Consider the following 26,084-nt stretch of genomic DNA (forward strand, 5'->3'; position numbering starts at 1 on the left):
ACAAAGTAAAATAACTCTGTTTATTTTTCTCTAGTTTTGATAAAGGTGTTCATTAATATGTCAAATTATTGATCATTAAAAACTAATTAACTATGAACAATAAGTGACTGGATTTAATTTCTGATAAAAAATAAAGTTTCTTATAAATAAAACAATGGTTAATTTAAGCGAAGCAGCTGATAAACAAACAGATGCGACAGACTGAATCTCTAGCGCCTCCTTCAGGACAGTGTTGTACGTCATATAACGACATCATGACGACGCCAAAGTAGGAGTTAATTTTTAATTTGTTCATGTTTATTTTCTTAATGACTGAAAAAGATCCACGTCAGAATGTTCCAGAGAGAAAAGTCATGTTATTAATAATTCATGAATTATTATGCATTTATTTACACTGATACAGTTTGTTCTCTTGAGGATCTGGATGTCAACATTGTTCACAGATATAATATATAAACAATATATAATAATGACATCATATCCGTCAGTGGAATGAATAACTCTTCCTTCAATGTGTTTGACTTGATGTCACTGAACTGATTGTAGATTATTAAAATGTTTCCTTCCTGATTTGATTGATTATTTGTGATGTCCTTTTTTATTTTTCACTTTTAATGAGATCTAAAAAATGTACTCCTCTTTTATTAATTTATCTTATTTGTATTGTTATGTAAAAATAATTTCCAACGTCATGGATTGTATTATACTTTCTTGTTTTGTAATAAATGTTTTTAAGTACTTTGAAGTTCCTCCGGCCTTTAGGAGGCGCTCTGACGTTAAATGCTCATCGATCCCGCATCGACGGAAACTGTTACGTGTCATCACGCTGCAAATAGCCCCGCGAAAAATCCCCCGGACTTCGACCGTCGACACCAAAACAGGAACCGGAACCAGGATCGGAACCAGGATCAGGACCGGAACCAGGATCAGAACCAGGATCGGAACCAGGATCAGGACCAGACCCGTTTAAAGACGTCATGGTTCAGGAGTTTCACGTCGTTCAATGTTTCACGTGTGAAAAGTTCCAGGTTCAACAGGTAACACACACACAGATACACACACTGTGTGTGTGTGTGTGTGTGTGTGTGTGTGTGTGTGTGTGTGTGTGTGTGTGTGTGTGTGTGTGTGTGTGTGTGTGTGTGTGTGTGTGTGTGTGTGTGTGTGTGTGTGTGTGTGTGTGTGTGTGTGTGTGTGTGTGTGTGTGTGTGTGTGTGTGTGTGTGTGTGTGTGTGTGTGTGTGTGTGTGTGTGTGTGTGTGTGTGTGTGTGTGTGTGTGTGTGTGTGTGTGTGTGTGTGTGTGTGTGTGTGTGTGTGTGTGTGTGTGTGTGTGTGTGTGTGTGTGTGTGTGTGTGTGTGTGTGTGTGTGTGTGTGTGTGTGTGTGTGTGTGTGTGTGTGTGTGTGTGTGTGCGCGCGTGGTGAAGAAGGTCACTCTCTGCCCTGCTCTGTGTCTTGCAGGTGAAGAAGGTGACCACCAGGTGGAGCTGTAAAGTTTGTGGAGAGAAACAGTCCCTGCTCAAGGTCAGAATATTACTTTTAAACAGTTCACATTAAACTGTTGAGTCAGTTTCAAATCTAAACTTCATCACAGAAGAAAGTTTGAAATCGTACATGTAAAGCCGGTTCCATACTTGAATAGCGTGAGGTTCCACCTCCGGTTCTACTCTGACACTGGAGAACCACGTCTGCACAGAGAGACAGAACTGATCTGTTGGATAATATCAACTATTCAAAAGTCCAGTTTGTAAGAATCAGGCGAAAGATTTTATATTAAGAAATTCTAGTGGCGTTTTAACTTCTGTTTTTCATCTAAATTGTACGAATTGTTGTTTTCTTTACTTAAATGTGCCCTTTATATTTAAATTACGTTATATAAACATCAGGACCTGGTCGTCTCTACAGAGGACGCCATGTTTGTTACAGTAGCCCAAACTGGACAAACTAAACCTTTTGAGTTTGTTCAGCTGCAACAACTGCGACTTGCTAATCTGCCCCCCCCCTCAGCGGACGAAGTTCAGTCCGAGCCAAAGAGCTAAAGGCCCATGCACGAGGTTTCAGAGGAGCCAGGCCCAAGTGGTCCTCAGGGACATGTGCTCCAGGAAGTGGAAGGAGATGCTCTGTAAGAGAAGTCGCTTGTTTATTATCAAAACAGTTATCAGTACAGCAGAATATGAATGCGTTGCGTTGTATGTCGTGCTGGTGCCCCTAAAACCAGTGTTAGTGGAAAAAGTTAGTCTGGAGCTCTGACATTGTAATTTCTGTGAGTTGTCTATTTATGGAGGGAATGTGGATAATTGCGTTGCAGTACGATAGAAGGTGTTTTCAGTATGAGTGCTCCTAGTAAGAAAAAGTTATTCTGGAGCCCTGGAACCTTTAATGTTTGATGGGTCTTTATCATTTTATCATGTAGGTGTTTGTATGTGAGGAGCCAACCCATGAGTGATTACAATATTCAACCAATCAAATGGAGCCCTGCTAGAATTTGAAAACGGAGATTAGATCTCGTTCCTTCGCCTCCAACTAAATTCTACTGTGGAAACTTCTAGAGATCACGTTTGTCATCAATATCTCTCTCTTCGTCTCCCTCTGTCTCCCCCTCTCCCTCCCTCTCTCTCTCCCTCTCTCTCTCCCTCTCTCGCTCTCTCTCTCTCTCTCTCCCCCTCTCCCCCTCTCTCTCTCTCTCCCCCTCTCCCTCTCTTTCTCTCTCCCACACACAAAGTGTGATCGGACACGTGTTTAAACTCAGTCTGGGTAAAGTATATAAACTTAGTAGATGTATGTGGAGCTGGAGGAGATGGTGATAGATGATCCTCTTCTATTTCCTGTCAGAAGTTTTCATGTCCTGATCTTAAAGAATTTAAAGTCTTGACAGACATAGAAATGTACCAGATTGATTGTTTGATTCATTGTCAGGAGTTTGGGCGGGGCTCCGGGGCGGACTGCAGACGTCATGTTCAGAAACTGAACGCCATGATGGGAGCCATGGTGGAGGAGCAGGAGTCACCATGGTAACCAACCTGTCCCACAATACACTGCAGCTTGGCCTGCTGTCAGGATTCTCATCTGTGTGTGTTTGTTACAGGGAATCTGAGGAGGAGAAAAACAACCAGGTAAACGAACACACACACACGTACACACACACGTGCCAACAGGTAACAGGTTTTGAACTCTGCTGTGACAGGTGACAGTGACACAGACTCAGGTGAGTCGCTGGAGCAAATACATGGCAACACCTGAGGAGGCGGAGCTAGAGGAGGAACAGCAGCTGCATGGCAACAACATGACTGACAGGTGTGACGTTGTTTATTAAAAGAAAACTAAATTTAGAGCCGTTGTATGGAATGCAAACGCCGTTGATTAAAATCACAGTTAGGACGTTTGTCTTGCTTGAACACAAATTGCCCCCTCATAGAAAAAAGTGCGACCCATAGATGCAATTTATGAATGAGTGAATGGCAGTAAACTGTACTGTACAAGACTAGATAAACTTATATAAATACAGATCTTTACAATATAAGGTTAAAAATGTACATTAAGTTGTGTGTTGTCCTACAAAAAGTGAAACAAATTTTGGTGAAGAAAGTTAAATGAGTAAATATATATAAATACATGTATAGAAAGACTGTTGACCTCTGTTTTCCGACAGGAAGAGAAGAGCTTCACCCGAGCAGGTACGATGATGACATCACCAACAGGTTTAACCAACACTTGTTCTGCTTCACTGTTGATGCTGAGTCCAGTTGATCTAGAACCAACAGTTGTGAATGAAGAACGTGGTTCTGGACTAATGTGGATCTATTTGGATCCATTTCCACATAAAAACCTGATTTGAACTCAAATGATTGATAACATTTTCTTTTTTAATTAAGTTTTTCAATGCGTGTTGAACTTCGATTTGATTTGTTTCCGTATAATTATCAATGTTGGACTTTCTGTCCTTCTCTTTCAAAGTTCTGCAGGAACCCTGAGAAACCAGCAGCCAGAACCAGCAGCCCCCCCGAGTCCAGCCGGGCCCGTTCCAGGTCACCAAATGAGAACAAGCTGAGTTGCGGTAATATTTCGAGGGGGACTTGTTTCCTCGGTTGTGACTCTGAGGTTCAGGAGTCACGTGACCCTGTTGTCAATGGGGTGTGTCGACAAGTGGGTGGGGACATCATCACCAGCTCCCGCCCACTACTTCCTGTTTCCTCCCTGTTTGAGACTGAAGACGACTTTGGCTTTGACAATGACGAGTTTTAATTAGAAAAATGAATTTAATACCGTTAAATCTGCAAACATTTGTTTGTTTCTTTTTTGTTTTTGTTATTCTCTTTAATGATTGAAATAACAGTTGATAGTTTCAGGTTGATGTCAGCGATAAGATACATTTGTCTGATCAATACATTTCATCAAAAATTATTAAAATTAGCTGATTAAAAAAATACAGACCTTCGGTTCTTCATGTTTTTATTGTTGAGATTATCACAAAACAAACTCTTATCAGTGAGTTTAAGTATTGATTAACAAGTTCAAGTTTTGAATAACAGTAATCATCTGACAGATAATCGTAGGTTACAGAATAAATGATTTGTAGTTATGCGATTGGTTAAGAACAGGTGATGTCAGTGATTACATCGCAATGTTGGCACTATCACGGCTGAGGTGGGCGGGGCTTCTTGGCGTACTGGATGGCATCGAGCGCGGCTCCAATGTCGAAGTTTTTGGCCTGAAGGAGTCGAGTCAACCACCCCCCCTCATCATTGAAGCCCATGGACAACATGAGGGACAGAGACTCGATCAGACGGGGGTCCGCCTCTGGTGAGGGAGGGGTCAGAGGTCAGCAGGGTCATAACGACTAATCAGACACTGGAGCAGAATGTGGTCTCACCTTGAGGCAGGTGGGGATAGAGAGCTGCCTCCCTCAAACCGGTTGGACCCTGCTTTCCTCCTGAAAAGGGTCCCTGGTCCTGGTCCTGGTCCCCAGGCTGCAGGGACTGAAGTTCTCCAGTGGAGGGGTCAACCTCTTTGGGGCTGAGGTGAGTCCACTCCTCATCAGATTCTCTGCCAATCTGAAAACCACACAGTCACTTCAATCAGTGTCTTTGTTAATAATTGAATAATTAATCAATGTATTTTCTGTTAGTGATGAATCAGCAGATGGAGTCGGGGTCAACACGTCTGAACCCGAATCAAGGCCCAGCTGTTTCTGAAGAACTGACCTTTGACCCCTCGCTGCCGGCTCCGTCCATCTCCACGTCACCGCTCCCACCTGAACTCTGACAAGTGTTCACCTTCGACCTCTGACCCTCGTGCTCCACGTCGATGTCCACGTCAATACCTGACATCACACATGACAGCACTTCCTGTTTAATGGCACTCGAAGCTCATTTTAGGCTTCAACTGACTGACTTCGAAAAGACCATCACTTCCTGAGTGAGAACCAATCAGAAAAGCTTTACTCTGCTCAAGTGTGAACGATGACATCACTCACCCAGCGGGCTCAACATGGCCGCCACTCCTTCCCCGATGTTCTTCAGGAAGTCCACGCTGGCCTGAGAAGCTGCAGTCAGAGGTCAGAGGTCATTAGGGTCACAATGATCATCATCAATATTGATTAAATCACTGGTTCTGACACTGACCACAGTCAGAAGCCTGTTCCTGGGTCTGGTCCTTGGTCTGGTCCTGGGTTTGGTCCTGGGTTTGGTCCCGGTCCTTGGTCTGGTCTTGGTTCTGACCCTGGGTCTGGTTCCACATGCATCTAATCCTCTTCATATTATGAGGTTTATTAAACATCCCCCGAGGAAACCACTGCTGAGAAACAGAGAAAGAACACTTCTCACAAAAGTTCTGGATCAGGTTCATCCTTGTGGATCAGGTCTAGTTTTTCCTTCTCATTTGATCAGTGATAATTGTAACTTTAAATAGAATAAACAAAAGAAAAACAGACGAGAACATATGGTCTCTCTGTAAAGAAATAATTAAACTTTACTACTAATGACTAATCAATAATTATTACTCAGGTGTTAATTTAGTATTCATGCTGTGATTGACAGACAGTTGATGTCAAGTAAGCTGCTGCCCTCTGGTGGTTAAAGCCACACCGACGTGACCACTCTAGTAGAAACATTCAAAATAAAACATTAAGAATCAAGAGTTGGATGTTATTTCTTTCCCATGATGCACCTCACCTGCAGCGGGTGCCAGATGGGCAGCAGAGCGTGCTCGGTGTGCGTCCCTTTGGCCTGGCAGGTGGAACAGAGGTCGTAGTTCGGACAAACCGAACACTTGAAACGAGTTCCCACCACGGGACCTTCACAGCCGTCACAGGTGACGTTAGAGTGCAGAGCTGGGGGCGGGGCCAGGTGAGGGGGAGGGGCATGGTGGGGAGGAGGTGGGGCAAAGGTGAAGGGGGGGAAGGCGTGGAGAGGAAAGTCTCGACGGTGCTCCTTTTTCTCTAAAAAAATGTAAACAAAACTTTATTAAATCAAAGACACACTGACAATTTTAATTAACTTGATTAAAGGCAATTATTATTGGTTGTTACGATTATATTAGATTAATATCTTACCAATATAAATCACATGACTATTCACATACACTAGTCATGTGGTGTAAACAGGTGAGTTTTGGGTTGAGTAGATCACATCAATCAATCACGATATTTGTACCTTTGATGAAGAGGCGGAAGGTGTTGTCCTTCATACACGACAAACCCATCGTTAGTTCATCATCAGAGGAAAACGCCACCAGGTCTCCATCTTCATCTGAAATGTTCAACATCATCTTCATCATGCATCATTCATAGAATAAACATGTATCATTAATAGTATAAACATATAACCATGTATGAGTAACAGTATGAACATATAAACATGTATCATTCACAGTATGAACATATAAACAGGTATCATTAATAGTATAAACATATAAACAGGTATCATTAATAGTATAAACATAAACATGTATCATTAATAGTATAAACATGTATCATTAATAGTATAAACATATAACCATGTATCATTAGTAGTATAAACATATAAACATGTATCATTCACAGTATGAACATATAAACAGGTATCATTAATAGTATAAACATGTATTATTAATAGTATAAACATGTATCATTCATAGTATAAACATATAACCATGTATCAGTAACAGTATGAACATATAAACAAGTATGATTAATAGTATAAACATATAAACACGTATGATGAATAGTATGAAGGTGCCTCACCTCTGTAGAACAAGCTGAAGTTCTTCAGGTTGGTGAAAACTGACGCAGTCTTCTTGTTCAGTTGATCGAAGGAAACTTCCGGATTGATCGTGAATCTGCGGATTTCTTTCACCGCCTCGTCTTTACCGAGCAGGTAAATCTTCACCGTGACCAGAGACATGTTCCTGACCGAGTGAAACCAGGACACAACACGAACTGGACCGGAAGTCACTGGAGGATTCACTCAACTAACTCAACTAACTGAACTAAACTCACACAAACAGCGTCGGACACTAGAGAGACAAACTTCGTGACGCAGTGTCAAATCCTCAGTTTAATGTTTACTTCCGCGGTTGACGTCACCTTCGTGTTGGAACGTCTATGCTGACTCGGCCTCTTATTGGTCCCCTCACGAAGTACCGCCCACTCGGCCAATGTGACACGGAGAAATGACTCAGCACTTTCCGCTGAGGGACTTTCCCCTGAGCGGACCAATCGGATTCATCCAAGTTCAGATGAGTCATCGTCATGAGACAAGATGACGGACAGACGATATTTGTTTTTAAAGTTTACATCAGTGTTGAGGAGAAAAAAATGAACAGCTAATTATCTTTATTTATATAAATCTTTTCTAGTCTTGATGAAACTTTATGCAATTTACAGATCAGGGGATTGCATCTGTGGTTCAGTAAATTAAATGTAGCTTTTTTTCCTGTTATGCATTGAAGAGATATTGTAAATGTTAATTCTTCCATCTGTTGAAATGGGGCTTATCATTTTACATGTGTGATGAAAGTTTTAACAGAACACAATCAGGTTAAATATTAGATATCAGGTTTAGGGTAGGTGAACTGCTACTTTTTTAGTTATTTTGTGATTACTTTAATATTTGAGTTATGTCTGTTACTATTTAATATTGTGATATATTTAATAAAGGCAATAGAAGATGCTTGTGTGACCCTTTAATATTTACAAATGAGTTATGTGTTTAATCAATCAATCAATCAATCAAGTTTTATTTGTATAGCCCACATTCACAAATAACAATTCGTCTCATGGGGCTTTAACATTGTGTGACATCCTCTGTCCTTAACCCTCAACAAGAGTCAGGAAAAACTACTAAAAACCCTTTTCACAGGTAAAAATATGTAGAAACCTCAGAGAGACACATGTGAGGGATCCCTCTCTCAGGACGGACAGAAGTGCAATAGTTGTCAGGTGTAAGAAAACATCATCAGGATTTTTAGCAGCATCCATTAGGCTAAACATTTTTCAATACTATGTGTCAGGCAGTCCCGCTGCAATCACAGTCTCTGGCCAGCAGCAAGACCACGATCCAGCATCAGGATGGGATCCACTATAATCCACAGTCATTGTCCACCGCCGCCAGTTAGAATCCATTATCAGCTGCCGCCTCGGTCGTGGTCCCTCATCATCCGATGCCAACGCGACAAAGGATCCTCCATTACAACGACGATCAGCTGGCACGATACAGAATCCACCGAACTGGATCCACCATTGCGACCTCCGACACGCGATCCACAATCATAATCCATGGTGCGGCCACAGCTGTGGCCCTGCATCCGCGGGCGCTAAGGCACAGAAACTCCGGGAAAAGGGGTCAAGTTAGTAACATGTACTGATGAGATAAGAATTATCTTGATGTGATAAATATGGAGAAAAGGAAGGAGAAGCAGGAAAGAGAAGCTCCGTGTGTCTTGTGTCATAAATTCCCTGTGCGTCTTAGCATCATCAGGGGTTTTTGCCATTTAATCAAATTTGGAACATCGCACAAATTAGCTCTAACTATAAGCTTTATAAAAAAGGAAGGTTTTGAGTCTACTTTTAAACGAACAGAGCGTGTCTGCTTCCCAAACTGAAAGTGAGAGATTATTCCACAGCAGTGGGGCTTGATGGCTAAAAGCTCTGGCTCCTACTCTACTTTTAGAGACTTTAGGGACAACAAGTAAACCTGAGTTCTGGGATCGGAGTGCTCTAGTAGGTTGATATGGAACTAACATCTCTTTAAGGTAAAGAGGTGCCATATCATTAAGGGCCTTGAAGGTGAGGAGGAGAATTTTAAATTCTATTCTAGATTTAACAGGAAGCCAGTGTAGCGATGCTAATACTGGAGAAATGTGCTCTCTTTTCTTAGTTCTCGTCAGGACACGTGCTGCGGCATTTTGGACCAGCTGCAGAGTCTTTAACGACTTACTGCTGGAGCCTGATAATAATGAATTACAATAGTCCAGTCTCGATGTAACAAAGGCGTGGACTAGTTTTTCTGCATCTTTTTGCGAAAGGACATGTCTGATTTTTGAGATATTACGCAAGTGGAAAAACGCGGTCCTAGAAATACTTTTAAGTGACTATTAAAGGACAAATCAGGATCGAAGATCACTCCCAAGTTCCTGACTGTGTCCTTGGAAGCAAGGGCAATGTCATCTAGCGCAGCTATATCATTAGATAATGTATCTCTAAGGTGTTTAGGGCCGAGTATTATAACCTCTGTTTTATCTGAGTTTAATAAGAGAAAATTGCGGGTCATCCAGGTTTTTATGTCCTTGAGACTCGCTTAATCATGAAATAGTTGCAGTTTTTTTGCCTGCCTGCCAAAAATTTGCAGCATAATGCCAAGGAAAGCGAGACTCCAAAAGCAGAAGGACAGGGAACTGCAGCAAGCAGCTCAGGGTGGCAGCTCTCTTTTATCTTGGATCAGGCCATCCACCAGTAAAAAAAAAGAGGGAGAATCAGTAACCCTATCTGGTCCAGAGGAGCCCATCACAGATGAGGAAATGAGTCAAGAAGAGGGTGAAGTTACATCACAGCAAGAGAACGCGGAGGAAAGAGCTGTTGATGAAAGTGAGGATGCAATTTCAAAAATAGCCACCATGCCATATCCTACAGATTCGTCCCATGTTGAAGCATTTCACATCAGGTGCAATGAGAGCTACATTGCTATGTGCTGCAGTGTAGGGCCCTGTCAACCAGAAATGTTATTTCCCAAAAATGCTGAAGGGCGGTCAATCCAAAAGCATTGGTTTTCTGGAAATGTGTGTCTGGAGTATTCCCCAAGTTCTGATTCAATGCATTGTTTCAGTTGTCGGCTTTTCTACCTGAAGATAGATATAAAAGCAGAAAGGAGTGGAGAAATGGATCAGAAAGTGGAATACTGCTCTTGAAAAAATCAAGCAGCACTCTGTCACAGAGGTCCACATGACAAGCATGGTGAGGTGGACCAATTACAAAAAAAGGGCACTCCAGACTTCATTTGATGTATCAGATGTAAAGGGAGTGGAAGCCAGAGAGCGAGAGAGGCAGACAAACAGAGAGATACTGACCAGGTTAATAGATCTCACAGTGTATCTCGCAAGGCAGGGACTAGCATTCCGAGGTGATAATGAAAGTAACTCAAGTAACAACCGTGGTAACTTTCTGGAACTCGTGAATCTATTTTCCCGCTATGACAGTGTGCTGAAGATGCATACAGAAAATATTGGAAGAGTGAAAGTCACCAAGAAAAAGCTCCAGGTGTCACTGCTGTCAAACAGAAGCCAAAATGACCTGATCACAGCTCTGGGTACTTACATCAGGAGGGAGATCAAAAGAGAAATCCAAGAAGCTGAAATGTACTCTATTCTCTTGGATGAGACCACCGATGTTTCCCACAAAGAACAGGTGTCATTTGTAGTGCGATATCTACATCAAAAGCAAATAAAGGAGAGATTAATCGAAGTTTGCAACATTGATACAACAACAGGCCAGGAGCTGGAGAATACTGTAGTCTCCCATCTACAGAAGAATGGTCTGGAGCTGAAAAACATGTATGGACAGGGCTACGATGGAGCAGCCAACATGAGTGGCATGTACAAAGGTCTTCAAGCCAGAATACGCACACTCAATGAGAAGGCCCTCTATGTGCACTGCAAGGCACACTGCCTGAACTTGGTCCTGGTGGAAGCCTCAAAGTCAAATAAGCACTTTGTGACCTTCTTCAACCTTGTGGAGAAGCTGTATGCCTTTTGCAGTGGCCCTTCAAAGCGCCATGCTGCTTTAGTTAGATTGCAGCAGTCACTGCATCCAAAGGGACACATTTTGGTGCTCAAGAGGCTGTCAGATACCCGCTGGGCTTGCAGGGAACAAGCACTGAAGGCCCTTCAGAGAAATCTGGATTCTATAATGATGCTCCTCAATGAGATCTGTGAAAGAAATCCAGCTGACCTGGCCCTAGGGGATGCAAAAATGTACAAAAATGCGATTAACTTTGCATTCATCCTCTGGATGGAAATCACCACCCCAGCGTTTGAAGTCACTGCTCTTGCATCAAACGCCCTGCAAGAAGAAAGCCTGGACCACTCCACAGCCTACAAGCTAATTGATGGTGTAATTCACACAATACAAGCATTGAGGTCTGAGGAGAAGTTTGCAGAGATATTTCAAGGTGCGTCAGAGAAGGCAGAGGCTCTCAACATTCCTATACCTAGTGTTGTGCCTGGTCAGGAGAGGAAACGGAAGGTGCCAGTGCGTTTCCAACACAGCACAACTGCATCGCAAGTGACTGATGAGATTGACTCTGTGGAGACATACTACAGGTCGAATGTGTACTACACATTTATTGATACCTTGACTGCGGAGCTCAACAGGAGATTCCAGGGGAGCATCACTGGAAGTCCAACTGGCACAATCATACGGTCCTTCCACTCTCTAACAGTGTGTGCCAACTGGACAAGCACCCCAAACCCAGAGGCAGAGGAAGCTGTCCACATTCTTTGCGATTTCTATGAGGAAAATGAGGACCAGCTGAAGACAGAGCTGAAGGTGTTCCACTCCAGCTTTCCCTCGAATAACCTGCGAGAAATCCTTGCCATTGTGGAGGAGAACACTGGCCAGCTCATCTTTCCAGCTTTGTGAAGATGGTAAGGATCTATGCAACACTGCCAGTGACAACAGCTTCAGTGGAAAGATCATTTTCAAAACTGAAGATAATTAAGAACAGGCTCAGGAGACCTGCGGGGAGGAAAGACTCTCCGACCTTCTCCTGCTTGCCATTCAGCAAGACATAAATAAATCACAGTGAAGTAATACAAATCATCCAAGAGATGGCACCAAGGAGGATGCTTCTGTGAAGATCCTTTAATTTATTCAGAGCAGAGTCTTGATGAGGTTTAAGTTAGAATATTTTTTGATTATTTAACATATTATTTGGTTTTACAATATGGCCTTGTTTTTTCTGTTTTTGCCTGTTGTTCATTCATTTATTCAATTTGATCATTTGAGTTAGTTTGTTAACAAAAATAAATATGTTGAAAATATCCTACTGTGTCTTTTATTTATTTATTTATTATTATTATTTTTAATTTCATAAATAATTTCGCAGATGGATGCCCTTTTTTTTGGTTTGAGTACCTGCCCCCCAAAATGTCTGTGCACGTGCCTGGTAACCATATTTGGCAGCTGATTAAAAAGTTTCCTTGAGAGGTTACAAGTTACTTTGAGTGGATTCCTGTTCATGGTGTCTCTGATTATGTTTGGATACAGGTGTTTGTCTTTTTACTGCAGAATAGCAGAGAAAATTAAGGAGCAAATCTGTGAAAGTGGCGGTGGACTAGTGGCAGAAACTTGGACTATGGGCAGAAAAGGTCTCTGGTTCGTCTCTGGTTCGACTCCACGGAGAAACAACAAAAAGACGAACCTGGATTGATCTGTCCAAAAATCTAAGAGGATTCTCCCTACCCTGTCTAGTGCTCCTGAGCAAGGCACCTTACTCCCCTAACATCTGCTCCCCGGGCGCCGTACACGGCTGCTCACTGCTCTGTGTGTCTGGCACCAGATGGGTTAAAAGCAGAGGTTAAATTTCCCCTTGCATGAGTGTGGGATAATAAAATGTATGTTAATCTTAATCTTAATGCATTCCTAATGTAACCATATTTGGCAGCTGATTAAAAAGTTTCCTTGAGACATTACAAGTTACTTTGAGTGGATTACTGTTCATGGTGTCTCTGACTATGTTGGGATCAATCAATCAATCAATCAATCAAGTTTTATTTGTATAGCCCACATTCACAAATAACAATTCGTCTCATGGGGCTTTAACATTGTGTGACATCCTCTGTCCTTAACCCTCAACAAGAGTAAGGAAAAACTACTAAAAACCCTTTTCACAGGTAAAAATATGTAGAAACCTCAGAGAGAGCCACATGTGAGGGATCCCTCTCTCAGGACGGACAGAAGTGCAATAGATGTCAGGTGTAAGAAAACATCATCAGGATTTTTAGCAGCATCCATTAGGCTAAACATTTTTCAATACTATGTGTCAGGCAGTCCCGCTGCAATCACAGTCTCTGGCCAGCAGCAAGACCACGATCCAGCATCAGGATGGGATCCACTATAATCCACAGTCATTGTCCACCGCCGCCAGTTAGAATCCATTATCAGCTGCCGCCTCGGTCGTGGTCCCTCATCATCCGATGCCAACGCGACAAAGGATCCTCCATTACAACGACGATCAGCTGGCACGATACAGAATCCACCGAACTGGATCCACCATTGCGACCTCCGACACGCGATCCACAATCATAATCCATGGTGCGGCCACAGCTGTGGCCCTGCATCCGCGGGCGCTAAGGCACAGAAACTCCGGGAAAAGGGGTCAAGTTAGTAACATGTACTGATCAGATAAGAATTATCTTGATGTGATAAATATGGAGAAAAGGAAGGAGAAGCAGGAAAGAGAAGCTCCGTGTGTCTTGTGTCATAAATTCCCTGTGCGTCTTAGCATCATCAGGGGTTTTTGCCATTTAATCAAATTTGGAACATCGCACAAATTAGCTCTAACTATAAGCTTTATAAAAAAGGAAGGTTTTGAGTCTACTTTTAAACGAACAGAGCGTGTCTGCCTCCCTAACTGAAAGTGAGAGATTATTCCACAGCAGTGGGGCTTGATGGCTAAAAGCTCTGGCTCCTACTCTACTTTTAGAGACTTTAGGGACAACAAGTAAACCTGAGTTCTGGGATCGGAGTGCTCTAGTAGGTTGATATGGAACTAACATCTCTTTAAGGTAAAGAGGTGCCATATCATTAAGGGCCTTGAAGGTGAGGAGGAGAATTTTAAATTCTATTCTAGATTTAACAGGAAGCCAGTGTAGCGATGCTAATACTGGAGAAATGTGCTCTCTTTTCTTAGTTCTCGTCAGGACACGTGCTGCGGCATTTTGGACCAGCTGCAGAGTCTTTAACGACTTGCTGCTGGAGCCTGATAATAATGAATTACAATAGTCCAGTCTCGATGTAACAAAGGCGTGGACTAGTTTTTCTGCATCTTTTTGCGAAAGGACATGTCTGATTTTTTAGATATTACGCAAGTGGAAAAACGCGGTCCTAGAAATTACTTTTAAGTGACTATTAAAGGACAAATCAGGATCGAAGATCACTCCCAAGTTCCTGACTGTGTCATTGGAAGCAAGGGCAATGTCATCTAGCGCAGCTATATCATTAGATAATGTATCTCTAAGGTGTTTAGGGCCGAGTATTATAACCTCTGTTTTATCTGAGTTTAATAAGAGAAAATTGCGGGTCATCCAGGTTTTATGTCCTTGAGACATGCTCGAAGTTTAGTTAATTGATTACTTTGATCAGGTTTTATTGACAAATATAACTGGGTGTCATCCGGATAACAGTGAAAATTTACCGAGTGTGTCCTGATAATGTTTCCTAGTGGAAGCATATATAATGAGAATAAAATTGGGCCGAGCACAGACCCCTGTGGGACACCATGGTTAACTTTGGTGCGCACCGATGACTCATCATTGATTTGAACGAATTGGGAGCGATCAGCAAAATAAGATTTAAACCAGTTTAAGGCCGTTCCTTTAATGTTAATTAACTGTTTTAGTCTCTCTAATAAAATTTGATGGTCAATTGTGTCGAATGCTGCACTGAGATCTAACAGAACGAGGACAGACACAAGTCCCTGATCTGAAGCTATTAGAAGGTCATTAGTGACTTTTGCCAGGGCTGTCTCTGTGCTGTGATTGGTTCTAAACCCAGACTGAAAGTCTTCATATATATTATTTTCCTGGAGAAACTCACACAGCTGATTGGCTACAACTTTTTCTAAGATTTTAGATAGGAAGGGGAGATTAGATATTGGCCTGTAATTTGCTAAAACCTCTGGGTCTAGGGTGGGTTTTTTGAGTAGGGGTTTGATTACAGCTATTTTAAAAGACTGTGGTACATAACCTGATGATAATGACAGATTGATTGTGTTAAGTAACGAATTATCTATTAGGGGCAGAATTTCTTTAAGTAATTTAGTTGGAATCGGATCTAAAATACAGGTTGTTGGTTTAGAACCTGAGACTATTTTGGTAAACTGATCACGGGTGATCAGAGAGAAGCTGTCTAAATAATGGGAAGGATTCTCAGCCGTTTCTGAGATCTCTATTGTTGGGAGGGTATTAGTGCCAATTGAGGGCAGGAGATGATTGATTTTATTTCTAATAGTTAGAATTTTATCATTAAAAAAGGTCATAAAGATATTGCAATTTAGGGATCGAGGAATACTGGGTTCGGTGGAGGTGTGACTCTCTGTCAGCCTGGCTACAGTGCTGAAGAGAAACCTGGGGTTGTTTTTATTCTCTTCTATTAGTTTTGAGTAATAGGCAGCTCTTGCTTTGTGGAGAGCCTTTTTATATTCTGTAACACTACTCTTCCAGTCTAGGAGATTTTCAACACTGTTGCTGGAGCGCCACTTCCTTTCTAATTTTCTTGATATTTGTTTCAACTCATGTGTCTTGGAATTATACCACGGAGCTAATTTACTATGTTTTACACATTTCTTTTTTAGAGGCGCTATTGAGTCTAATGTTAATCGTAATGAGTCTGCAGAGCTTTCTACGAGGTGGTCAATCTCAATAGAGCTCGGGTTTTTAAAGAATTTGTTGTTTATGTCGACGGATAATACGGGTTTAAATGTAATCGGAATTATTTCCTTAAATTTAGCTACAGCACTATCAGGTAGACATCTAGAAAATGAGTTTTTTATTAGTGGCATATATTCAGATAGTGAAAAATCGAAGGTTATTAAATTATGGTCTGATAGTACTGGATTGCGCGGAAGTACTGTTAAATGTTCAATTTTGACACCGTATGATAACACAAGGTCAAGTGTGTGGTTACAACAATGAGTAGGTTGATGCACACACTGACTAAAACCAATTGAGTCTAGTATTGAAATAAATGCTACGCTCAGGCTATCTTTATTATTGTCAACATGAATATTAAAGTCACCAACAATAATAATTTTATCTGTCTTTAGGACTAGGTTTGATAAAAACTCAGGGAATTCTGTTAGAAATTCAGTATAAGCCCCAGGAGCACGATAAACTACAGCAAATATGATTGGCTGTTGGTGTTTCCTGGATTGACGTGGAAGATTAAGAACAAGACATTCAAATGAGTTGTAGCTAAGTTTAGGTTTAGGATTAATTGATAGACTGGAGTTAAAAATAGCAGCAACTCCACCTCCTCGCCCGAGTTCCCTGGGAACGTGTGAATTTATATGACTGGGGGGAGTAGATTCATTCAAACTGACATATTCATCAGGATGCAGCCACGTCTCAGTAAGGGACATTACATCTATATTGTAGTCTGAGACTAGTTCATTAACTAAAATAGCCTTTGAGGACAGTGATCTAATGTTTAAAAGACCACATTTGGGATACAGGTTTGTGTATTTTTAACTGCAGAATAGCTGAGAAAATTAAGGAGCAAATCTGTGAAAGTGGCCCAATGCACTCATTGTAGAGGTTGAGGACGTTGACACAGGGGAAGAGAGTATCTCGGTGTCCGTAGAAGAAAAGGAGCTGGATCCCACAAAGAGAGGAGTACTACCTGCACTGGAGAGAGTCACTGTGCTCAAGTGTTGGAGATCCGCTGTTGAGATCAGATTAAAAAACTCGCCCTTGTATCTTTTCAAAGTCACCATTCGAAGGGCTCCAATTCTGTAGTCAACTAGGGGGTAACGATCTGCCAGTTCACTTAACTCAATCAGAGAAACACTGGTTGGAGAGGGATCCAATTGGAAGGCCCGGTAGTGTTCCCTGTACCATGAGGGTATTTTTTTCACTATGAATTCTAACTTATCTTTCAAAACACACATCTGCACAATTTCTGCAAACTCTGGCAGGCCACCAACTGACCCATGACATTTCTGTAGTTTATGCCATCAGCATGGACATTCTGGGTAAGATCAACCACAGAAGCATCAGGGTACTTCCGAGTGAAGCTAATTGCAACACCGTCTTTTAGGATTTCAACAGGGACTGTTGAAACTCGTGCAACTTCCAGAGAGGGTTTTTCACATCTTGATGAATGCATATAATGGCCAATCATGTTTATTGGCCAAAGATTGGGTTATGTTTTTGAAGCAGTTTGTGTGTCTTACAACTTGTTTAAAAAACGTATGTTTTGATTCAAATCTCATTGTCCACAAGAAAACAAGTGGACAAAATGGCGAATCATTGATGGATAATGTTCCAGAAAGTGATGTTTTGGCAGCAGTCTTCTTTCTGGGAAAAGTTCTTGGAACCTATATCGGTGCTCTGATATTTTACTCTCCAAGTATGCAATGGTCAGTACTTTGATGATCAGCTAGTCTACACAGAGATTGTGATTCTTAAAGGTATCTAGAATGACTTTTTTTGTTACAGGTTCAGATGCAGAGCTTATCAAATAATGCAATCCTGTAAGCAGTTCATCAATTGATGTGCCTTGAACGTGGAAATAGTTTTCCAATTTTAGCGAAAGGGAGGCAAATTTCAGCTCTGGTTTTAGCCAAATCCTGCAGTTCTGTGTCACTTTCACTATCACCATCAGAATCTGCATTGGTGTTTCTATCTTCTGAGAGTCTCTCATCCTCTGTGCCATCGGCTGAAGTTTGAATTTCCCTTGTTTAACAATGCCAAATTTAAAATCTTTTAAGGTATATGGATTGTGCTTCCTATTCTTATGTGACTTAAAAGTACCATAAACATTTGATTTAAAGGAACATCCCTCAAACATACATTGCACTGTTTCGTGACTCTTCAGGTGGTTGTTGATGTGACAAAAATATTCTTGCGCTGAAGCTATGTCACTGCATGTACACAAATGACAGTTAAAGGTTACCCAATTCACAGATTTTTGCAGAGTGTGATAAGCATGATATCTGCTAAGGTGACTATGAAGAGCATTCCATGTTTTGAAAACACAAGGGCAATGAGAATATGCACATGGGTACTGGTTTCTGCGGCCAAAATGGCCATGAGCTAACCTGTAATGCTTCAATAGTAGAAACCTTGTTGACACTGCTGTCCTGCACTGTTTGCACTGCCACATGAATTTTTGTGGGGGAAAGAGAAAGAGAAATTAATCACTCATACAAACCAAAAGGTTTGACCACATGTATAAACTTGAAACCAAATAGTGCAATTTTTCCTCAAAATCTCATATCCTGATATAGGTAATTTCATATCCAGATAATATATATCCTGCTGTAGCACATTTTTGCAGTCAATTTAGTGAATGAATAGTCTATATAAAAGGATCAAAAGGAAAGGCCTACTTCTTATTACATTTTGAATTAAAAGACTAAATACCTGACCAATACAAGGTATTGACTCATATTTGCTTATTTTTCTCATTTAATTTAAAACATTTGTGCAAATCTTCAATTAAACATGTAAATATAAAGTATAATTGTATGAAATATAAAAGGTAATGAGTAAAAGGCAGCGCTGCCAACTCTCATGCACTGACTGTGAGAATAACGTTTCAATCGGCCGTCTGTCTCTTTAGCGCCCTCTCTGTGTGCACCCGTGCCTTGTCACGCTCACTCTCCATATTTGTGTTTTTTGTCTCATGCATATTTCTAAAATTCCGTCCTTCCGTTCCATCAGTGCCGTGTGGGAGTACGTGTCATATTGCGTGATTGAGTGTGATACAACACAATGAAATAAACGATAGACATTTTTCTATCGTCACATGACATACATCATATCCACTGGTGTGCCAGTTCACACTGAAAAATAAAAATGTGTGCGTATTGGTTCCGTTTTATATTGTTTTAATTGGATGATTTAGACGTCATACCTACGATCATGTGTTAAGTTATTAATCCATGGTGTCGGATCATGAATCGCGCCGTCAGGACCACCCAGTGACCCTGATTCAGCTGGCTGATGGGGGGGGCTGTTAACGGCTTGTTGACAGAAGGATCCCCGGTTTCTGTTTTTGGAGGGGGAACTATTTTAAAGTTTCTTTTGTTTTCCTCTTCTGACCGTCAGGAAAGTCAGAAACGCAGCAAGAACCTCGAAATCAGCAACATGTCCCGCCTTCGTCTCAACACAAGCTCAATCTGATTGGGCCATGGGGGGGTTGCGCCGTTTAGCAACATGGAGTTGATTGGTTAAATTTAAGGCTGCATAGTGGATTTCTTTTCTTTATGTTCGGTGTGTTTTCTAACTGAATCACTTTGATCTTCTCATGAGACTGAAGCTAAATTGAAAAATGAATGTTGAAATCCTCGACCGGCTCCTGTTTGATAACTGCTTTGTTTTATTTTTGTAGTAGATCAAGCATTATCTTCTTTTTTCCTCCTCTTCCTCCTCCTCCTCTTCTTCTTCTTCCTAAACCAGAATCACCTCCACAAGATTTTTCTAAACAATCCGCTCTCTTCAATCTCATCGCTGGACCCTGTGATTAAAACCACATATCAACAAGGAGATTGTAATAAAGACGTTTATTTTCAATCGATCTATCAAACAATCAATCCAATAACTACAAAAAAATTGAGATGAATTTTTTTGAGGAATAGAAAAAAGAACCACATTCCTTTAAACGACGTTGTGTTTGTCGTTCACTTTCTTTCTTCCCAGCCTCCTTTGCCAAAAAAAAAAACCTCTCACGCTGTGTTTTAAAAGCACTGTGATTCTCATTCATTTCTACTTTTATTTTTACTTTACTTTTTTTGGTAAAAAGAGGGGAAAAAAATGAAAATCAGTAATAATTAAAACGGTATAAAAACTGTCACGACATCCATGTTTTTGAAGTTGGTGGCCCGTCTTCACCATCCCGTCATCCTTATTCCCCGTGTGATGACGCCGTGAAAACGTGTTACCGATGTGTTTAGTGTCACTGGCTGTGGAAAGGTCGTCCACGGCGACCTCTCTCTCTCTGTGTGGGTTGACTATATGCAGTATATACTGAGCTACTGTAGCTGTTTCTGTCCTTTGACTTCTCTGTGCTCTATCTCTAGTGTCAGGGAGGGGGGAGAGGGGTGGGGCTTAGAGTGAGAGGGGCGGGGTCTACGGGGTGACGGACACCCCCCCCCTAAAAAAGAACAGCCTTCTCTCTCTTTCTTTTCCCGCCTCTTCCTCCGTCTCCCTCTATCTGCAGTCTTAGTGAAACCAGTGGAGGTTCGTGGAATTTCGTGTTCGGTGGCCTTTCAAAAAAATGAAAAAGAACTTGTAGAGTCCACCTTTTTTTCGCTGCTTCCTTCCTGTCTTTTTAAACTCTTGATTTCTCTCGTTTTCTGATCCTTCTCTCTCTTTCCCTCTGCTGTTGCTCTTTGCTGTTGTGTAGTCTTATACAAACCTCTTTATCTCGCTCTTTTCTCTCAGAGATGAAAAGATTCTTTAACTAGCTCAAGGTTTATGGAGCCATGTTTTCGCCACTAAGGAATTCTGGGAATTGCGGTTTCCAGCTCTTGCGTACAAAGTATTAAAGAACTAACGAATATTAACAGTATATAAATATAAAATGTGATGAAGAAAAGCCTAAAGTAGCATCGTAGATATTGTCCTGGAACAACCTCGAAAGCCTCAGTTGTGAAACATTTCCCAGAGTCCCTTGAGGCTTCCTGTGTGCATTGGGTGTATTTCATTGGTTCCCACCGAAAACTTGTTGACTTCCTGCGCAAACTTCTCTCACGGGACAAACCAAGTTACACAAGTGGTTCAAGGGGGAGAAAAAAAATCACAGTAGAATTTCAGGACAAATAATAATAACAATAATAAAAAAAACTATTTTTAAGATCTCTAAAGAAATTAAAAGAAGAAAAAAATATTTTGCACTATAAATCTATTTTTATAGGTGTTTTGGAAAACTGAACTGCATGTTTAGTAAGTTGGTCCGATGTGTTTCACGTGATTGAGCCCTCGTTCTGTTTCCTCGGTCCAGCAGCTCGTGGGTTCTTTGTTTTGAGTCTGTTGATCCCGATCGGGACATCGTGGGGGGGGGGGGGGTCTGTCCCCCCCTTCACATAAGGAAAAACAATCTGTCTGTGCTTTCTGTGAAGAACCAATGTCTTGTAACTGCGATTAACTTGTGGAACCACAACAAGAAAACAAACCCAGGTTATGAAATCAAACAATGTATTTATTTATTGTTGTGTTCAATAAGGAGAATGTGATCAGGGCCGCGCGACCCGTCAGCTGCTTGGTGGGTCGTCTGTGGTTGAATGTTAAAATGTGTTATTTCAGGAGCGTTTTGTTTCCGTGCTCCTCTGGATTTTAGCATTTTCTACTTTTGGTGTTTTTTACGTGAAAAAACCTTATACCTTATTTATACATGTGAATGCATCAGGGAAAAGTCGAAAAAAGTGGAAAAATCTTACAGCACCTGGGGTCTCATTTATAAAAGAGTGCGTAGGATTCATACTGAAAGAGTACGTACGTACAAAAGCCGGAAATGGCGTACGCAAAAGATAATTCCGATTTATAAAACCGTGCGCACGCTCACCTGAATGCAATGTTCGCTTTATAAATCACAGTCCACCTGGAAACGTCTTTACATAGATCTGCCTCCAAATCCGTCCTCCACACGCCCACTTTCCACCATAAATGGTCAATGCAAAGCACGGCGTGAATATTAAGTTATGCTGCTGACCAATTGGTTCCCACCGTGAGTCCTGACGGAGTCACGGCATCAAGCGATGAGAAGAGGAAGTGAAACTTTCTGACACTGACATCGAGGTGTTTGTTAGTGAGGCGGAGGTGAAGAGCGACTTCATGGGACAGCAGTGATGTCACTAATAAAGAAAATACACTGATACTCTGCTGCTGCTGCTGTGGATAACACACTGTGTGACATCAGACATCACATAACACACTGTGTGAGATCAGACATCACATAACACAATGTGTGAGATCAGACATCACATAACACAATGTGTGAGATCAGACATCACATAACACACTGTGTGAGATCAGACATCACATAACACACTGTGTGAGATCAGACATCACTGAACCCTCACTTCCTCCTCGTTCGTCCATTGACGTGCACACATCGGGCAGAACCCTGCACCGGTGTCACGGCAGCATTTATTTATTTAGAGCATCGGAGGATCCGAACCTCCTCTGGGATATTATTTGGAAAGTTGCTCATTTCTTGTAAGTGATCTCCTGTGCGCTCTGTGCACTGGGTGCTCTGTCCGCCTAATGGCTCAGTCCCGTTCACTGCAGCGATCTGATGATACACGTACAGTGTTAGAAGATATTATCAATGACTCGGCTCCGTAACGCTGTTGGTTTTAATGTAAATTATGAATTGGATCAATAATCTGCTTCAGTTTACCACCTCATGTCTGTGTCGCCGTTTTCCCGTCTGCAAAACGCTCGTAAGCATGAGTAAGAGTTTGCGTAGAAATACGCACATTTTCCCGTCAAGTTTGTTTTTATAAATCCCAACGTTGGCGTGAGAAGTGGCGTACGCACGTTACAGGCCCGTTTTGTGCGTACGCAACAGTTATAAATGAGACCCCTGGTATTCCCAGGCAGTCTCCCATTCAAGTACTAACCAGGCCCGACCCTGCTAAGCTTCCGTGATTAGACGAGATCGGGCGTTATCAGGTTGGTGTGGCCGTAAGCGAATGAGTCCACCCACTATACCTTATTTATACATGTGAATGCATCAGGGAAAAGTGGAAAAAGCTTACAGCACCTGGTATTCCCAGGCAGTCTCCCATCCAAGTACTAACCAAGCCCGACCTTGTTTAGCGTCCGTGATCAGACGAGATCAGGCGCATTGAGGTTGGTGTGGCCATAAGTGAATGAGTCCACCCACGATACCTTATTTATAAATGTGAATGCATCAAGGAATGGTGGAAAAAAATGGAAAACGCTTACAGCACCTGGTATTCCCAGGCAGTCTCCCATCCAAGTACTAACCAGACCTGACCCTGCTTAGCTTCAGAGATCAGATGAGATCGGGCAAATTTTTTTTTTTTATTATCAAAAATATTTGCATTTACATTTATTACATGTACATTTACATTTCAACACATTTTGTGATAAGTCAGCCCTTTTCCAAGCCTGTACTTTTTACATGCATATTATTTACTTCACAGAAAACACACAAATCAATAAATTAATAAAATCAAAATCAAATCATAAAAAGAAACATCCCGTTTAACCAAAATTCATTCTCACTTCATTCACATCACCATTCATAATTTCAATAAAAGTACATCCATCCACAAATCCTTTTCTGAATTCCTCTTCTCCAATATAGCCCCATATCTGTCTCACGTCTCTTTCTGTTAAGTTTGAAATACAGTCCATACATCACATTTCCTTTTCTCGTGGTGAGCCGTGTTCCTTCTTATTTTAACTGCATACCTTGCATGGCTCAGCACATAGTTCATGAGGTTTACATTGCATCCCTTCTGTCTTTCATTCACACCAAACAGCCACAGCTTCTTCCATTCCATTCTCACTGCCCATTCTCCTTTCCAGCATTTATTCATTAACATCTTAATTTTTTCATTTATCCCCTTAGTACTTTACATTCAACAAACTCATGCATACATGTTTCACTCCCTCACCACATACATCACATCCCTTTTCAACATTGCAGTCAAACTTGCCTATTATTAGATTATTAAAAATCCTGTTGTGCCTTAGCATGAAATCAAAGTTTTCGCATTCAATGCTATTCCATTTCACTCTCAAATTCTCCCATATGCTCTCCACATCCATTCCATTCATGACTTTATTCCACACTTTCTCTGCAGCCGGTCTCCTTATCTCTTTTCCTCTCATATATTTATATATCACTCTGGTTTTCACATTTGCCAGTCTCACCTTGCATTCTCCTACTCCCACATACATCTCTATTTTATCTTCCCCCCTCACCGCGTTCTCTCTCTCAATCATTTCCATCCATTCTTTAGGCATTGCTGTCTTTATTTTCTCTATCACTTCTTTTGCTGTGCCCAGCCATATTTCATCCCCATTCCCTCTTACTTCAATCAAGTTTCAATCAATCAAGTTTATTTGTACAGCCCACATTCACAAATAACAATTCGTCTCATAGGGCTTTAACATTGTGTGACATCCTCTGTCCTTAACCCTCAGCAAGAGTAAGGAAAAACTACTAAAAACCCTTTTCACAGGTAAAAATATGTAGAAACCTCAGAGAGAGCCACAGGTGAGGGATCCCTCTCTCAGGACGGACAGAAGTGCAATAGATGTCAGGTGTAAGAAAACATCATCAGGATTTTTAGCAGCATCGATGAGGGTAAACATTTTTCAATACTATGTGTCAGGCAGTCCCGCTGCAATCACAGTCTCTGGCCAGCAGCCAGCAAGACCACGATCCAGCATCAGGATGGGATCCACTATAATCCACAGTCATTGTCCACCGCCGCCAGTTAGAATCCATTATCAGCTGCCGCCTCGGTCGTGGTCCCTCATCATCCGATGCCAACGCGACAAAGGATCCTCCATTACAACGACGATCAGCTGGCACGATACAGAATCCACCGAACTGGATCCACCATTGCGACCTCTGACGCGCGATCCACAATCATAATCCATGGTGTGGCCACAGCTGTGGCCCTACATCCGCGGGCGCTAAGGCACAGAAACTCCGGGAAAGGGGTCAAGTTAGTAACATGTACTGATCAGATAGGAATTATCTTGATGTGATAAATATGGAGAAAAGGGTTAGGGTTAGGGTTAGGTTTATAAGAGTTATCTCGATGACTCCCCCTGCTTCGTCCGACGACTGGGCAGTTTGGACTAGGGAGTCAAAGGCAATGCACTGGCCCACGCACGTCATCGATACTCTCCATTCTCACATATTCCCTTTAGCCAAATTGGTTTTTAATATGGGTTGGAAATTTGTTTAATTTAAACGGAGTTGGTTGGACTATTTTCTACAGGCACTATTTTGATTTCCTAGTTTGATTGAACACATCAGTAGTTGACCTCAGGATCACTGGATGTTTCGGCCATTACGACTAGACACCCTCACCTGAGGGAGGCCCAGCCGAGGTTGATCAAACCCCAGTGTGTGTTCAACTAAGTTAATTGTAATCTAATTCTAAGGTTATTTTAGAAAAGGATTCACGGTTTTGTTTTAGGGTGAGAGTTAAGGCTAGGTTTAGCCGGTTAGGTTCAGGCATCGGGTTAACACCTTAGGGTTAGGCAAGAGTTTATCTGGTTAGGTTTAGAGTTAAGATATTGGTTATGGTTAAGATCGTGGTTAAAATTCTGAATGAGGTTGAGGGCTCTGGCTCTGAGTTCCAGTCCTAGAAGGGTTAGGGTTAGGGTTAGGTTTTGAAAAGATATCTCGATGACCCCCCCTGCTTCATCCAACGACTGGGCAGTTTGGAATAGGGAGCCAAAGGCAATGCACTGGCCGACGCTCGTCATTAATACTCTCCATTCTCACATATCCCCTTTTTTTCAAATTGGTTTAAACAGTAGTTTGAATATTGTTCCTTATGTATTTTTAATTTTTAGGTTTTTTGTAAGTTTTAGGTGTTTTTTTGAATAAAAGTAATTATTTATTTGGCATGCCTTGGTTTTTTCTGTTTTTGTTTTGTCTATATTGAAGTCTAAGGAT

General features: G+C 41.5%; 2 protein-coding genes and 1 pseudogene across 4 annotated transcripts; 1 reads left to right on the forward strand and 2 right to left on the reverse strand.

Moving 5' to 3' along the window:
- The first annotated feature begins 863 nt into the window (after positions 1-863).
- On the forward strand, positions 864-4,415 carry mrnip (MRN complex interacting protein). Of its 2 annotated transcripts, XM_061079763.1 has the most exons (7): positions 864-1,037; positions 1,457-1,519; positions 2,912-3,006; positions 3,081-3,108; positions 3,180-3,289; positions 3,645-3,669; positions 3,950-4,415. In XM_061079763.1, exons 1-7 carry the CDS (start codon positions 978-980, stop codon positions 4,235-4,237), a joined length of 669 nt encoding a protein of 222 aa, XP_060935746.1. In that variant the 5' UTR covers positions 864-977; the 3' UTR covers positions 4,238-4,415. The 2 variants fall into 2 exon arrangements, with proteins under 2 accessions (XP_060935746.1, XP_060935747.1); XM_061079764.1 differs by lacking the exon at positions 3,645-3,669 and having other exon boundaries at positions 3,950-4,120.
- A 12-nt stretch (positions 4,416-4,427) lies between these two features.
- On the reverse strand, positions 4,428-7,550 carry sqstm1 (sequestosome 1). Of its 2 annotated transcripts, none has more exons than XM_061079762.1 (8): positions 7,215-7,550; positions 6,646-6,741; positions 6,166-6,431; positions 5,617-5,785; positions 5,469-5,537; positions 5,197-5,315; positions 4,866-5,046; positions 4,428-4,792 (listed from the first exon to the last, which is right to left on the reverse strand). In XM_061079762.1, exons 1-8 carry the CDS (start codon positions 7,372-7,374, stop codon positions 4,629-4,631), a joined length of 1,224 nt encoding a protein of 407 aa, XP_060935745.1. In that variant the 5' UTR covers positions 7,375-7,550; the 3' UTR covers positions 4,428-4,628. The 2 variants fall into 2 exon arrangements, with proteins under 2 accessions (XP_060935745.1, XP_060935744.1); XM_061079761.1 differs by having other exon boundaries at positions 5,617-5,788.
- Positions 7,551-23,162: 15,612 nt separating this feature from the next.
- On the reverse strand, positions 23,163-23,281 carry LOC133012341 (5S ribosomal RNA; annotated as a pseudogene).
- Positions 23,282-26,084: the final 2,803 nt, after the last annotated feature.

The sequence above is a fragment of the Limanda limanda genome, chromosome 10, assembly GCF_963576545.1.
Source record: "Limanda limanda chromosome 10, fLimLim1.1, whole genome shotgun sequence".
In the NCBI taxonomy this organism is placed as follows: Eukaryota; Metazoa; Chordata; class Actinopteri; order Pleuronectiformes; family Pleuronectidae; genus Limanda; species Limanda limanda.